Genomic DNA, 17,489 nt, shown 5'->3' with positions numbered 1-17,489 from the left:
GCAGTGATGCTAAGGTGACCACACCCAGGCCAAGGGCCCCTGGAGTGGGTCCACAGGGGATTTCCACTAGAAACACCTCAGCTCCCTCTCTCTGAAACTCATCCTTTCTGACTATGACATCATTGGTTTTTTTAACATCTTAGTGTCTGCCCATGTGTACTCATCTCAGCATTACCGTTTGTGTTTCATAAACTTCAGAGATAGAAAGAACCAGACATCAGCCCATTCAAACTCCACAGGTACAAACATGAAAGACAGGTTTGCATGCAATGACTGGGATTATTCATTACAGAAATACAAGTTTAAAACCCTAGTTGTGAATTTAGTCATAATGCATGTTAATTTAGAGGGATTTATAAAATAACAGAAAACACAAAGAATAAAATTTAAATTGCTTATAAATCTATTATTGCAAAAAGTTAACAATCATGTTTCCATGTATCTGCATACATACAATTTTTTGTTTATAGTATACATACACATAAGAAAATCAGCATTATGCTACAAATATTTTTGCTACCTGTTTTCCCATTATATATAAAATACATTTTCTACATTGCTAAATAAGTTCATGTCTAAAATGTAGTCGTTAATAGCGGCAACAAATTCTTTTGTTTCATAATTTATGTAACCTGTCTCAGCATTGATTTGCCTTGTAGGTTGCTTTCATATTAATTGTCAGTAAAATAGTGCTGAACATCCTTATTTTTAAATTTTTATGCATACTTGATTCTTTAAAATGAGTACATAGCCTTTGAATGTCAATGTGTTTTTTCCATACTTTGACAAATTGCTTTCTATGAAGGCTGTACTAATTTACTCCCCCACCAGCATTATATTATATCCCATTTCCCCAAATCCTATCGGACTATTATAATTTTTTTACACTTTGTAAATTTGATAAGCAGCACAGGATATTTCATTGTTTCTCTAATAGTCTTTTGGTTACCAGAAAGTTTTAACATTGTTATATATTCATAAGCCATGTATGGTTTCCATAATTTCTTGTTAAATAGCTCCATGAAATAAAACTCTTTCTCAGCCTTGGTTCGTGTCCCTTCGAATCCTTCTATACTACGTGCAGTGCACAGAGGTCTTCCTGGGTAAACGGTATGGGTCTCTCTAGTACCATTCCTCCTTGTTTGTTTCCCTCTCCTCCAATTTAATGTTTTGAATTTCAATCTTAATCTCTCAGGGGCTGACCTTCACCATCAGGCTTCACCTTTTCTCCACCCTCTCAGCTTAATGAGTATAACATTCTCAGCAAGAAACCCACAAAATCCACTCACACCTTTGTGGTTCTTTTATTTGGAAACCTCAGGCTGTGCCATTTCAGTAACTCAAAATTCACTTGTGCACACACAGGCAGAACTCTTGTAGCAGAAACCAGTCTGGAAAGCTGCTGACTGAACCTGGAATGGCCCTACAAGTTATGATACCATTTCTGAATCCCTTAGATGGCTCCGCTGTTTTCTTCAAACCAACAGGGCATCATCTGGATCTTTCTTCAGTGCCACTCCCTTTCTCATCAGCATCTACTATTTTACATTTTTCGATGTTGTTCATGCTACAATGTGCATTTACTTTCTTGGTTATTATTATTCACACTCAATAGAAGCATTAGCATTTTAACTAACAATTAATTTGGAAAGCAAATATATTTTAAAATATTTGGAGATTCAGTGAACTTTTTGAGTAACATTGTAAATAGTTTGCCATATATGGTCTCTATATAAGGTTACAAACCAATCAGCTGTTTTTCAAAGAATTTGACTGAAGTTATATTTACAGACTGTAAAAAAATTCAACAAACAAAAACAGAGATTTGCTTTTTACTCTGTAAAATGTCATCAGCTTTAATTCTCTAATAATAATAATAATAATAATAATAATAATAATACCATAGTCCAGTACTGTTCAATAGAACTTCCTGCACTGATGAAATCATCTATATCTGAACTGTCCAGTACAGTCTCACTAACTCTGTGTGGCTACTATGTTCTTGAAATGTGGCTAGTGAAACAGGGGAGTTGAATTTTTAATTGGATTTAATTAATCAATGTTAATTTAAAGAGATAGATGCGACTAATATTTACTTTGGACAGAGCATCAATAAACCATATACACATATTTAAAGAAAATATTAAATTTCAAGTATAATTTTATATAAACATTCTTTTGACTTTGCCTCTTAAAAGGCCTTAGAATTTTAGATATGATTAAATAATACATTTTTAAATAGAAGCATTCCATTTTCTCCATGGTAAGATACAACCATTATAGTTACTTAGTAACTATAATTTTAAAAGCATGTTGATATAATACAGAAGAAATAAAACATCTTGGAAAAACTCAAAGATTTTTTTTTCTTTCATAATATTTTACATAACCCAATTAACATTCTTTCAAAGGAGCTGAGCTTCACTTATGATTTTGTAAGTTAGTAGGGCCTTTTCATTCACTTAATGACAGATCAATCCATAAATCCTTCAGTGAATTGTGTCACCTTACCTTCTCTCTTCTCAAAATGAAAAGCATTTCAAAATTATTTTTTACAGGAGACAAAATTGCTTTTCATTACAGTGCAGCCTCTTTAGGTGTTTTTGTTCTCAAGCATGTGTACCGGCTTACTCAAAGCTCAACTAAAGGAAAAAAAATAGACATTATAGCATTTTGTCCAATAAATATTCTCTTATGAAACTCTTTCAAGATAGAAAGCATCATATAAAGTGATATTTCATTGTTTTAATAGATACATTTCTAATATATCCTATTTGATTGACCCTAACTTGATTTAAAAAAAGTTTGAGAATTTTCTGGATATTAGAAATTGCTGATTAATTCATTTTAACCTATTTAATTTTTTTCTTTTCTTTTTTTGTTTGAATTTCTATGAACAAAAAAAGAATTCCTTCAGGATCTTGTGGTTAAGTTGTTTCTGTTATTTCTATTTATTTACTCATTGGCTTTTTAGTCTATACAAACCTCAGTTAAAGTAAAGCCAGTTTAGAGACATTTCCCTCAATTTATTTAATAATATTTGAATTATTTTATTTTAACATAAAATCCTGAAATTCACAGAAAGGACTTCAATACTTTAAAAAAGTATATTTCAACATTAATTTATTTAATACATCTTTGTTATGTACCTATTTGGCTAGGGTTTATTGGTCTAGAGAAAAGAAACCCAGTTTAATATTCTTTTCAAAATAGAAAATCAAAAACTCATCTTTGCAAAACTACCCTTTGGGGTAGCCTCACTATGGAGGGCATAGAAAAGTAGCCAAACAGTTCTCAAAAATAATTCTCTGGAATTTTTCAGTCAAGTTGCATCTTCCATTTTTGTTTTAAATTATGATCCCAGATATTAGAGTTTTCACTTTTCTCTTTCACATTTGCCTTCAAATTTATTTCTTACTTTTTCCTATTACATAATGATTATTTCCATTTTAACTTATACTTCCCTACAACAAAAAGAATATTTCCATTTTTAACTAACACTGGTTGCCTAAATTTATAAACATGTCCAGGTGTTAATTTTTCCAGTTCCATTTTGCTATAGGAAATTTAGTTTCTTAAAAATATAGGGTCATTTCCTTATGCATGTTCCAAGCTTCTGAGTGATTTAACATAAAACACTTTTTAAAAACTTGATATTGAAATAAATAAATTTTATTGCATTTCACCCAATTGTAAGAAAATCTCAATCTTCTTTTCTCTTAGAAAAAAGATAATGACATTGCAAATGTTCATTACAGAATCTTCCCCTAAGTCTCAAGAGTACAGAGATGTGTCCCCTGGGTGGAAGCTCCCTGCTCTGAGGCAGAGCCCTTGAGCCAGTGGGAGCCATGGTGGGAACCAGGCCTGCGGTCCACGGGTCACCCAATCCTTCGAGACAGTACATTGACCGAGATTACTGTCCTGACTCTTCATGGGCCACGTGATTACTGAAGGAGTTCAAGAAATGCATCTTGTTTAAGTCATTAGTAAATATATGTGGAAGGAGGACAAAAGTGAGGATTGTTTTAAAAGTTTCTGATTTTTTTTTATGCTTGCTCAAATAAGTTATGAAATCTGGCCACTAGGATTTTGCAGTGACCTGAAATTCTGCAGACAGTGAGGGAATGATGAGAGGAAAATCTAAAACATTCAGATTAGCACTTCCTAATCACCTACATTTTATGTTGCCGTATCCAATATTGAATTACATTGCTATTTAATAGAATTAAAACTATAGAGAAAGTTTTTAAAAAGTTGGAGGCCAAAACCATCTTCTGTCTGTAGATGCTTTATTTAGCAATGACAATTAGCTAATTCTGTTAATGCATTGCAATTTTATGTAGAAAGCCTGTAACTGCTGTAACAGTGCACTTCTTTTCTCAAAAGTCTGTTTTTTTTCCTGAGTCTTTGCACTGGGGATGAAATTGTAATTATGCAATATATGCTATTTACATTAAAGACTGTTCAGTAAGTGGTCCTATGTAGTAGGCTCAGTTGGAACAAGAAAGAAAAATAAGAAATCATTTGGGCCAGTCATTAAGCACTGGCATCACATAAGTAAGGAAATGTTAGCAAATCATTTACATGATAATACAGTCTATTAAGATATTTATATAAATATAAAACTGGCCAATTTAGGAAATTACTCATATATTTTTATGTAAATGTTAGCTTTCAAGACAGGCTATGTATGACCCATGGACATGAACTAAGGTGAGGGAATGATGGTGGGGGTGGTACAGGGGAGAGGGGAATAAAGGGGAGAAAAAATGGGACAACTGTAATAGCATAATCTCTAAAATATATTTTTTTAAAAAGGCAGGCTAATGTACTAGATCATGGCTAATCAGGCCACAGGGTATTCAATAAACTGTTTATTTTGGATAGAGTGCATATTGATTAGAGAGGGTTCCCAGCATTCCCATATGATCACTCTGTTTCTCCTGCAGATACTGCTCAGAACTTCTAAAAAATGCAATTCCATAGTTACATTTTGAGTCACATCATCTGAAGATTTTGATTGTTGAACTTTATCCTCTGTTAGTCTGCCCAGAGATTTATTTTCTTTTTTCAATTTTAAAAGCTCTTAATGGGCATTATTGTTGATCTTGATTTTATAAAGTTGTAAGAAGACAATTGAAGCTGTATCACCACTAGTATGACTAAATGCTTGGTACAACATTTATTTTTTTTCTGACTTTCTAAACAAGACACATGGGTTAAATACATTTCTGGAATCAAATGAAAGCATCTACCATTGGCAGGAGCTACCAGTAAATAGATTACTAATTACTTGTCATTGTTAGGGATATCTCTGAAATGCAACAGCATTGACCATTTGGAAGCTGTCATTAATTGGCAAGTTATCAAATAAAAATTATTCTCATTAATTTTGGTTTTGTTAATCTCCTCCCCACAGTTGGAGGTGTCTGAGCAAGTGGTAGAAGTAGCATAGAAAATTAAAGCACTTTTTCCCTTTTCCCCACATGCATGACCAATAATTACCCCCCAGGGGCTCCACAGTCATTATGTTAGCAGTTTGAGCTTTTTAAAGTAAAATATGAAATGAAAAGAAAACACTAGTATTTTAAGCATCTACTAGTATCATAGATACTGTGTGAACTTTAGTATGAAGACTTGAAACCTCCATCTCAGTGGCACAGCTATTTCATTTATTTATTTCTGAGACTTAAATTGTTTAGCACAATATTTGGCAAAGCAGTATATAGGAACACATCCAGTTTAGAAAAAGGCAGAAACTGAGTAATCTTTTTATGTGCCTTAGAAGTTAAAAAAAGAAGAAGAAGAAGAAGAAGGCATGATTCCTGTGCCTCTTGAAACCTTACTAAAAACCGTGAAGTCAGCATTTTCTCTAATGTTTGATAAATTTTACACTTTGAGATGTATATATGGATCTTTCAGTTACACCAAAAAAAATTAATGGGGATAGGGTTCTAAGCAGTGTTTTCCAATCTGGTAAACCTGAAGGTATATTTAGTGAGTAGCTCTAGAATCACTCCTAGCCCCAAAAAGTTCATTTGGGGCCACACCCTCTTCCTTCCTCTTCTGGAGAACAATTTCATAGTGAATAACCAGAAATGGGGGAAAGGATGTGAATGGAGAAAAGTAGAGATATGTACAGGTTGTAAGTGTGTGTTTGACCTTCCTCCTGGGTGTGCACATATCTACATTTCCTAAACTCTTTTACTGAAAGCCAGCTCCATATCTTCTGGGTTACTATACTAGTTTTGCTTTATGTCCTAAAGGAGATTATTGTTGGGTCTATTAATTTTAATCAAAATTGAACTTTCTCTAAGATAAGTTGGGAGACAGATTCCTAGAAGCCTGATTTCAGGACTTCAGTGTGGTTTCAGTAAGTTTAGATCTACAGAATTTAGGCCACATTACATGCAGCATATGACCAGTATGACAACCTACAGTTGTCATATTGAAGACAGGACAAAATTATATCTGACATTTATTGAGTACTTGCAATGTAAAAGGATTATTTTAAGAAATTTTTATTATCTCATTTTAATTCTCGGAACAACTCAATGCTATTGTCGCTATTTTGTTGATGGAGAAACTGAGGCGCAGAGAAGCTTGTGGGCCCCAGGTCACACAGTTATCAAGCAGAAACACTGGTATTTGAACCAGACACACTGTTTAACATCATGTACTATTAACCACTATGAAATATTACTTCCTAAGTTTGGATATGGTAATATTTTTTAAATAACTTATAGCTTCCTAAATAATTCCTGACAGGTATGACAGTATTCAGGAAATGCATTTCTGCATTACAAACATTCCAAAAGCTAAATAAAATGCTGGTAACATTACCACTGTAATTTACCCAACTCAGGCAGGCTTACTAGTATAAGGCTCAGGTCTTTTATTAAAGGGCAATTTTAAATATATTTTATCAACAGTCTTGTTTGCTTACATTTGTCTGAGTTTTAATTATCAGAATTCTTGTCAAATCTCCATCTTGCCTATTTTCCATCTTGCTGGATATGCTGATCGATTATTATAAATTACTGCATACAATATAACCACTAATTATTAACCTTTCTTAGACATAATATGATGTCTATATTTTATTAAATATAATAAATAGCAATATTGATTTTGTAATGATTTAAGTTCTATTTTTACTTTTATTAAAGACATTTATTCTAAATCTTTAAGGCAGTCAGACTCTTATTTTGGCAAAAATCAACTTAATTTAATTTAGGCTGTGAAAATGTTTTAATTACTACCTGTTCCTAAAGGATTTACTTTTGATTTAGTTTCAGACAAATGGTGTCATCTTTCCTCTTTGACTTTATATGTCAAAAATAACCTATCGAGAAAATGTCTTAAGTAAACTCTGGGTGAGAAGCTTGGAGCCCTGCTAGCAGCATGAGATATCTGAGACCCTCATCATCACTTTCAGCTTCATTGATAAAAAGACTACTGGGTACATAGGTGCATGACTTTCAGAGTCTTTTTCATTTGTTTGTCAGTTTTTTAATAATCAATCTCAGCAGAAGAATTGCTATTTTAAATCTCTATTTTAAAATTACACCAGGTGAAAGTGTTTAATTTCACATGCATTATTAGAACACTTGTTTTATAGGTAAAGAAATGTGGAGAGTTGATTTTTGTTCCATTTTTATTTTTACAGATGTTCGAAGAAGAACAATTTATGAGTACCACCGAGTAGAGTTACAAATGTCAAAAATTACCAACATTTCAGCTGTGGAGATGACCCCATTACCTAGTAAGTTAAGACGTGAGCACACCTACTTGGAAAAAATTATCCACATGTTTAATGGTCTGTTTACCAATAATTATAGCATGGTGCTTAGCATGTGCAGGCATGTAGGGATGGGTGAGTTGTATTGAACACGCAGTCATTGTTGGGTTGTTTCCCTCCATGATCCCAGTTAGTCTTGATGACTCTCTCTTTCTCTCATTTCCTAGCCTGTCTCCAGTTTAATGGTTGTGGCCCCTGTGTATCCTCTCAGATTGGCTTCAACTGCAGTTGGTGCAGTAAACTTCAAAGGTAAACACAAATACAAACAATGTGAATTTTAAAAAGACTTGCCACTTCTACTCATCCACTGAATGTTAAATGTGTCAGGTGTGTTATGTATACATTAACAAGTGTACATGTGTAAAAAAATGTCATGACCAAATGAGAAAGAAAATGCTCACAAGTGGGAATTTTAATATTTTTTAGTACTTTCCTTTGTCTGGTTGCTCATAATTACCAAGGAATCCTCATAGTCAGTAAGATCATTCTCTGACACACATTTATAACCTTTATGGGGCTTTAGATGGATGATGATTGCAACTGATGAGTCTTTAAATTGATGCTTCTGGTCCATATTCTATGGAGAGCATGTCATGAGGTATCTTTAGTATAACAAGGACAATTTATTCTTAACCACTTGAACATTTTTTGAAAATCTTATAAATACCTCAAAGGTTACTGGCTAAGATGAGACATGTAGTCTGAGGCTGAGGAATAGAGTGACACTATCTGGCCCTTACAACAAAACATGTGGCTTTGGTCTGTGTTGTGTCTACTTTTGAAACTTAAGCTACGTAACTTGTCAAAGAGGGTTACTGATTTTCATGAGTGGTAAAGAGGGTTTTTCAGTTCCTAGTGCTCTGAATGACCATTTGTTAGAAATACAGAGTGCAGATCTTTCAGTGTGTTTTGGTATTTACTTAACCATTTGTGCATCAGTTATGTCCCAAGCACTGGGAAAGCAGCAGGGAATAATGTATACAGACATGCTGCCTGCCCCCGATGGAGCTTACAGTCTGAGAATAAGTCCACCTCTCACTTTCAGAGTCTGTGGTAAATCTGCTTCTTCCTCCAAATGAAGAATCAAATCTTTAAGCTCTAGTCAGTGCATATAGAGTAAGAGCTTTCTGTTGCAAGCAGTCTGTGTCTTATCACCTTGTCACAGCATTTGCTGTAATAATGACAGAGGCATGCTGAGGAATATTTTAAAAGTTATTCAAGTATAGAGAATAGAACACCAATTCCTTGATAACAAGCTTTAAGAAATATGTTTAACTTGCTAACTTGGGGGCACCCACTACATTATTCTGGATAGAACAGTATTATTTATCATAAGTTATGTTTTGTTTTCAGTTTCACATGTTGTTCTAATAATTTCCTTTGGGCAATGAATTTCAAATAATGAAAAGCAAGCAGGCAATTAGCCTTCTTACAAGTAGATTTTAACTAGCTGTATCTCCAGAGTGGGAAGAACTTCTATAAAGTCAAGGGTGTGTGGTTATTTATATTTATATTTTGCTGACATTTCACAAAAATTACATGCATGTTAGAAATTATTCCAAATCTGTAAGAAAATGACCACAGTCAATCTAAAGAGGTTGTGTTTTAGTACATATATTTAAGGAATAGTGAACTCAGACATGCAAAATGCCCAAAGAATAAAGTAGAAAGCTCTGGTTTAGGGCATAAATCTAAATCAAGGTCCAATTTAGTAATCAGCTCCTCTGGGAAGTCTCCCTAAACTACAAGCCTGTGTGCGGCATCCCACCCCTGTGCTTTGCCAGCATCCTCATCATTAGCAGTTAGCTCATTTGTCTATCTCCTTTACGGCTCTGGGTTTGTTAAGGGCGATTTGCCCTTTTATCTATAGCACCTATGAATGTACCTGGTGCTGCAGAATATAGATGAATGAATGAATGAATGAATGAATGAATGAATGAATGAATGAATAGGTTCCAAATAAAGAAATCATGATTAGATTTGTCTGGGACTGAAGGGTTTCCAGGGACTAGGGACTTGCAATGCTGAAACCATGAAAATCAGGGCAAGGTTGCCACCTGGGGTAATTAAAGGTTTGGGACATTAGTCTAGAAACCTACCAACCATTTCATTATGGTTTTTGAAATCGTATTGGTGGAAATACATGTTAAAGTATAAACAAGCAGTTTTAGTAATAAAAAGACATCCACAAATTGGAAACTGCTTTATACTGTTAATACTTTCTTTGTTTTGAGAGATTTCTCTGCCAGACATTGTGCCGTGGAATTTTCAAATATATTTAACTTGTGCAACATTTTGACAGTGGAGGAAGCTAAAGCTAAGTTACTTGTGCAGGGTCTCATTGCTCCTCAGTGTGAAGTTTAGAACTGAAGCTTAACCCCTGTGACAACCCTGCCTGAGGTCTTGACACCTCAGCTGTCATCCTCACACCTCCCAGGCTTCAGGAGCAAGTTAATCTTCATCACTGTCTAAAAAAATAGTAGACATACTACTGAAAAATAAATATTTTTATAATTGATGTTGCAAGAAAGTGAAAACATTTTATAGTCATAAATAAGATTGCAGAAAAGTCAAGCAAAGCATAAGATTATTGTATGTTATTGAAATTGTTTTTTAAAAATTAATAGAAAAAAGAAAGGTGGTGATACATATAAATGAGGAAGGAATTCATCAAAGAATGCTACTAACAAAATGTGACTTTTCTTCCTGTTACCATTTGATGTTTTGTTGAATCCTGGTTTAAAATCTTGGATTTGTTTTTAATTCTTCAGCAACCTTGTTATATACATATCAAAACCTGCCTAATTAATTGGTTTAACTATGGCTCATTGCACTTTTGTTCAACTTAATTTCCCCACTGCATTTTATTAATTTCTCCTTAGACCTGTGAGCTTCAAAACTTTGCTTTTGCTACCTGGAAGCATTTCCCCAGACCTTAGAGCTTTTGTTTACAAATTCAATAAAACAAGAAAAGTCTCATTCTTAACAGCACACAAGATGCCTTGCAGATTTTTCTTTTATCCATTTTACATCTCCTTTGTTCTCATTTATCCTTGAATGATAATCTGTTGGTAGTGATTATTGAAACTATCAAGGTGGGTTGGCACTAAAAAAGATACGTTTAATTGGTTCATTTCCTTTAATTCTCATTTTTAGGGAGCAAAAACTGAGGTAGAATTCGAGTACAAATGTCTGATTGGATCCTTGCTTTCATTTTTGTATTGTTAGTATGTAACCAGAAGTGGAATTGGTAGATCACATAGTAATTCTATATTTAATTTTTCTGAGGAACCTCATACTGGTTTCCATAGGGCTGCACGGTTTTACACTGCCATCAGCAGTGCACAAAGGTTTTTCAACCTATTATTTCCATTGCATTTCCCTGAGCAACCATGGCACCAAATGTTACTTTCCGGTGAATGACTGATTTTTTTTTTTTTTGCTGTAACAAAAAGAGAAAGTACCACATGTAATATATTTTTAAAATTTTGGAAATGTATAACTCAGAAATGCTGACTAATAATTCATTAATGCTGTGCAATGTATCATAAACAAATTAATCAAGAATGGAAGCCCTTTTTATAAAGTCATAGCTAGTTTTTGAAAACAAAACATACACATATTGTTGTGTGCTAGTTTAACTTACAGAAACAAAACTACCTAAGTTCTGAAGCAGAGTGAGATTGAGAGAGCAAATGTAAATAGTGCAGTGGATCCCACCTTTCCCCAATCAGTAATCTCATGTTCCTGAGAACAGCACCAATGAGGCTTGAATATACTTTCCTCCTATGGTCTTGTTCCTGTGGACCCTTAACAGTGACACATTTGCAGCACTGAGTTTGGCTCTAGTGTTTAAAGACACAGTGGGAATTTTTCATACGATACGGTCCTAAAAGAAGCCAACAACTTCATCTGGGGTCAACCCCCAACCCCACAGTCTATTTTCACATTGGAGGAAGAACTAGTTTTATCAAAAGACAGAGTGTCAGGCTCCTAAGGGGGGCTGTACTAAGGGAACTCCAGCATATTTTGACACAGTATGATTTTTGCCTATTCACTCACCAACTCCACTGTAATCCTTTGAGGGCCATGGAAAGCAGTCTGTTGGTCTGATTCAACTGTAAGTCTTAATATAGTCTCAAGATTCTAAGACTGAAAGGGGAGGATCAGAAACCTGCAATTGTTTAATGACAGGTCATATGCTCTTGGAATATATGACCAAGGCTGGAATTTTAAAAATTAAGGTAAATCAGTAGTTAGACTCAGTATAATTGCACTTGTTTAAATGTACCTTTTATATCCTGCACAGAGCTTTGAAGCTACCTGTACACTACCCATTTACATGATATTTTCATATAAGGAAACCCATTAGAAGCCACTTAGGAAATCTGGGATCCATCATTCAAAACTATAACCTTAGGCTTATTTTAATGGATTGGGCTAAGATAAAGTTGTGCTTGGGAAAGTACCTAATTTCAGGTGGTCAGTTAGAACTTAACAATGCTTTAAAAATTTTAAATAAACTGTTACTGATCTATGTTTCAAGTTGAAATCAACTCCATCTACTTATCAGAATTATAGATTAATAACATTTAATAGCCCAAAATATTACCATTTTAGTATATAAATTGAATATCAAACAGAAAAATATATTTTAGTGAAAAATATGAAGCTACTTATAACTCTAACAAAATCTATTTTTGTGTCTTTGATGAACTACTAGATCCAGCGTAAGTATTTAATTGAAGAAAAACAAATTGGAATGCCTTATAGTCAGGCTGCCTGGTCATGACAGGAAGAAGAGCATTGCTGTCATTTCTGATTGAAGGCATCAAAGAAACGTAGTTTCAGTCATGTACACTCAGCAACAGTGGGTGAACGGCACATAGGTCTGAAACTGTTGACCACACTAGCCCCATTCTAAACAAAATGAGATTCTTTCTCTTAAGTGTATTTTTATTAAGTGTATTGGGCTTTCTGCATCAAGGAGTACTAGCCAACCAAGTTTCAGGAGGAGCCCAGAACTAAGGAAGCATTCTTGCATTATTCAGAAGAAGCCAGAATTTCCAAACCCCATAGAAGAGAGGAGGCCATGTTTTGTTGTCTGAGGTGGAATGGACTGGGTGTCTGAAGACCTAGTAGCACAGCCAGCAATTAACTGACTAATCTTCCATAAACCAATAGAAGCTTTTTGACTCTATATTCTGAAATGTGAAATATGTGTCATCTAAATATATCTGATTTTTTATCTTCTTGAAATGCATGTGGCCCCAAATTTTGTCATTCTCAAATATTAGTTAAGAATCGCTATAGGAGCTTATTAAAATGCAGATTTCTCTGCAGCTCACCAAGAGATTCAAATTCAGGAGGTCCAGAGTGGAGCCCATGACTTTCACTTTTTAATAAACCTCTTCAGGGGCTTCTGTGATCATGAGAAGAACACAGTGGAAATAAATGCTAGTCGTGTGTGTATGGGCTGAGAGTCCTGTAAGTGTGCAAAGGTATGCCACGGTGGTGTGGAAACACTTATTCTTACTTTGGAATGGAGAAATATTAGAAAAAATCTAAAGAAAAAGTATCTGTTACTAATATTTATTTGAAGTTAATGAAGTAGGTCTTAAAAGAAAGCAAGATCTTTTTGTATATATAATCAATAAATCAGAAAATTTTAGAACATTGTTTGCTAGTTAAAAATCATTTGAATGTCTTTGATTTCTGAATTTTTATTAAATAACTGGTACCAAAGTGGGAATTCACTCTTCTAAAGGAAGTAGGTTGCTTGTAGAAATACCATATAGGCAAGATGACTGGTTTTGACATGCCATGCTTATAAGAAATGAATTGAAATTGAAATTTTAAGTGTAAGACCCTTTATAATTTTTTCAAATTTAAGTAATCTTATCATTTTTACTAATTAGCTTATCCTGAAATGTAGCAAATCAAATGGTCTTTTAAGAATATAAAATTAAAGTCCTTTTTTTCCTTTTGAGTATTGCAAGCCTCGCTTTAACAAAGGTGTACTAATGATTACTTTTATGTGAATGAATTATAACAGTACAATGAAATGTGATATTATTTTATCCATTACATGAAAGCATTTTGAAGTACATTTCAACACAGGGAATACTTTTGATAAGATATTAGTAACAAAAGCTCACCCTTGGGGAACTGCAGTGAATTAGAAATTGGCACCAGAAAGAGAATATTAGCATTTCCTCATATTCCCCTTTGTAGAGTTTGAGTGTTCACCACATGCCCACATAACCTACACTTAATCAATAAATGGATATTTTTAAAAGAAAGAAAGATACATGATAAGATGTGTTAGGAAAATATAAGTCCTCTTTCAGAAAATTCTGTGTTAAAGAACTGAGGAGCAGAAAATGATCAATGCTGAAAGTATAGGTGACTTTTCTTTGTTCTGGAAAGATGGCATTTGATTTACTAGCTTCTTGGGTATGAAACACACGTAATTCTTTTCTTTTTAAAAAATGGTATTGAGCTGTGTATTTCTATCTATCTGCTTGCTTGTCTGTCTGTCTGGTTGGCTATCTATCTATCTGTCTCTTTCTCTATTTTACGTTTTGGTTTCTTTCCTCTTGGCCATTGGCCATGTGCAGGTCTGTAAGGATGGCTGTGAATTCAGGAGAGGAACCAGCTTTCCTTTTCCAAACTCTGAGGCAGCAGGTGCTTGAGCCAATTCCCCTGATAACCAAGTTCCACCTGATATATCAAAGTGTTGTTTTAAGAGGTCAGATTTTCCAGCCAGTGAATGCTGTGTTTGCCTTCATCGTGATTGCCATTTGGCAAATTAGTGATAAAATCTGTAGAATTATTTAGGATTACATCTTTTTATAGCTGCAATTTCATGATTATTCAAGTGACTGTAAAGTTTTACTTCTGTATTAACCAGCTGTAGTAGCCACATTTTTATATGTGCAATTTAGAAAACCAAAACTTTCAACAAATGCAATCTAAAAACATATAGAATATACAAAAATAAAGCATTTTAGTGCTATATTACATATACCATTCCCTTAGTTTGTTTGCACTAATAGTGGGTTCCCTTGGAATAATTAAAAGTTAATTGTCCAAGAATGAAATTGAATTTGTTCAATTTAAAAACATAGATGCTAAATTATTGTGGAAAAACTATGATCCTTAAAGGACGAGGAATTAAAATTTAAAAACAAAAAGTTCACAGTTGGGTTCTGTAAAAAAAATTATATGAATACTCAGTATTGGGAGAATCTTTGATTAACGATCTTATATTGAAAAAAAGACTGACATTATGGTAAAAGAGAACATTTAGTAAAAGTAGTTTATGGTTTAATTATTTGTTTTGCTGGGAATCTAATGTCAAAATACAACAAGACATTCAAAATGCAATATGTTCATACTCAAGCAAGCTTTTTTAATACTTACAAGGGAAGACCTGCCAAAACCAGAATTTATTCATAAAAACTTACGTGTTAATCTTACATGTTTAAACTTCAGTCACCTTCAAAGTATTCTCCATTTGATGCAATGCACCTATCAAGACTTTATTCCACTGCTCAAAACAGTTTTTGAAAGTGTCAACTTTGGTACCTTCTAGTGCTTCTGTCATTTTTTGTTTTGCCTCTTCCACGTCAGCAAAACATTTCTCTTTGAGGACTTTTTTCATCTGGGGAAACAAAAACATGCTTGGGGTGAGATCAGATTAGTAGGGAGGGTGGGACATGGGAGTCATGGCATTTTTAGTCAAACACTGCCGAACACTCAGTGTGGTGTGGGCAGGTGTGCTTGTAAATCACCCATCATGAAATGGGCAAACAAGTTGAGTCTCCAAAAATTTTTCACTTTTTTGTGAAGCCAAATGTAGCCTCTCACAACAATGCTAGCTGGTACACTGATATAGTTGGGTTCCTAGTACAATCACTTAGCAGGGGGAAGAAAGCCTGAATTACAAGAAGCCTCCCTCCCCAAAGATAATTCTGAAGTGCTTTGATGCCCCATCTCACATGTAAGAAAATAAAAATGCCATTGGGATAGTTTCTGATTTTTTTTCTTTCTGCTAAAAATGTACCTGTAAGAAAAGTTGAGATAAAACTATTTTATATTTCTTGATATGAACATACTACTTAAGATTTTTATGTAAATTTCCAAGTGCTAAATAGTTTATTTTCTGACAAGTCCCAAGTCAGAGATAGTCTTACCCATTAAAAAGGCCTACCCAGAATTTTGAAGGAAAATTTATGGTAGGAATTTTCATTCATGAATAAATTCTGGAAATCCAGTGATTTAACAATGCACATAATTACCCTGTCATTTCTTTAGTTCTAAGAACCCCTAAGTGTCTTTTCATATAACTTTTGGGCCATCTAACTAAGATGGAGTACATTATTAGGCAAAACAGAGAAGGTATTTTGGGATAAAAATAAGATTTATTGTTTGAACAAAGATTAGCATTCAAATTTTTCCTTTTCTGGGATATTATAAAAGGAATTGGCAGAATCTGGATTAGTGAGATTCATTTATTTCTCCTTCTTAGAGTGACATTTTTTCTTTCACCTCAGCTCTTGAATTTTCCCTTCAATGATCCTTCATAGTCAAGGGGGAGCTCTTCTCTCCATGAACATGACCTTGGCTGAAACAATTTCTAATGATAGGCTTTCCTAATAATACAGATTTTATATCCCTAAAATAATGTCTTTTGACCACCCAAGAAGGCCTCTATATTGATCTGTGCTCTGATCAGAATTAATCTCTCCCTCCTCTGCACTTGGCTGGCACACAGGTGTATTTTACACTTGCCTAGATTTCCTGCTGCCACTGCTGCTGCTGCTGCTGCTGCTGCTGCTGCTCAATTGCATGAGCTTTGAAAGAAAGGACAGGGGAGTTATTTTAAGGGTAGAAATGCCTTGCATGTGGAGATAATTTAAAAATTGTAATAGCTACCTTTTTTCTATATTTACTATGCACTCAGCATCACCTGAAATCCTTTACTCCCACTGAAGTCTCTTAATTCTATTATCTCATTCAGTCCCTGCAATCACATTAAGAGGTAAATGTTAGGATCCCTGTTTTATAGATTAAGTAAATGAGAATTAGGAAGATTGAGAAGCTTAGCTAAGGTCATGAAACTTAGCCAGAATTTGAAATAAAAAATATTTGAATTATAGATGGTTGGAGAGATGAAAAAAAAGACAAACGTTTGGGTTAACAATTCTCCATTTGGCTTCTATGCCTAGTCTTAGTGCGCATAGCTTAACAAGTATGTGCATACATGCTGGACGAGTGACCCCCTGGGGAAGGGAAAGAGACCCCTCCCTTGCCTACTAAAAAGATTTTATTGCCTTATTTACATTAACATCCATTCAAAACTTATTTGAATCATTTGTTGTTGTGTGTGTATATGTATATTTCCTTCAGCAATAATTGAGGATATATTCATGCAAAGTGCATGCTTGGCAAGATGGAGTCTTTGTGAAAAAATGAAAATGATGAATTGGAGAATAATAAAAATAGCATAAAGATAGGATTCTCATGGGGCAAAAACTTAAATGACATATAGCAAAAAGGTATACAGAGAAATTTGTATTTTGTATAGGCCCTGTATCAATCACTTTGTGTTGTTTTCTGCTCATGTATCAGAAGATGGATCATAAACAGACATCTGAGTGTATCACCCCCAGACCCATGCACT

General features: G+C 34.2%; 1 protein-coding gene across 1 annotated transcript in view; it reads left to right on the top strand.

Moving 5' to 3' along the window:
• Positions 1–17,489, top strand: part of PLXDC2 (plexin domain containing 2) — a 408,905-nt gene that overhangs the window by 314,093 nt on the left and 77,323 nt on the right. Inside the window, exons 8-9 of the mRNA XM_045858118.1 lie at positions 7,670–7,765; positions 7,969–8,050. Coding sequence (XP_045714074.1) covers positions 7,670–7,765; positions 7,969–8,050 — 178 coding nt within the window. The remainder of the gene's footprint in view (positions 1–7,669; positions 7,766–7,968; positions 8,051–17,489) is intronic.

This window comes from Phyllostomus hastatus, unplaced genomic scaffold (assembly GCF_019186645.2).
Source record: "Phyllostomus hastatus isolate PE091 unplaced genomic scaffold, TTU_PhHast_1.1 phas_scaffold_1674, whole genome shotgun sequence".
In the NCBI taxonomy this organism is placed as follows: Eukaryota; Metazoa; Chordata; class Mammalia; order Chiroptera; family Phyllostomidae; genus Phyllostomus; species Phyllostomus hastatus.
Note: the sequence above shows the minus strand (reverse complement) of the source record. Positions and strands in the feature narration are given on the sequence as shown.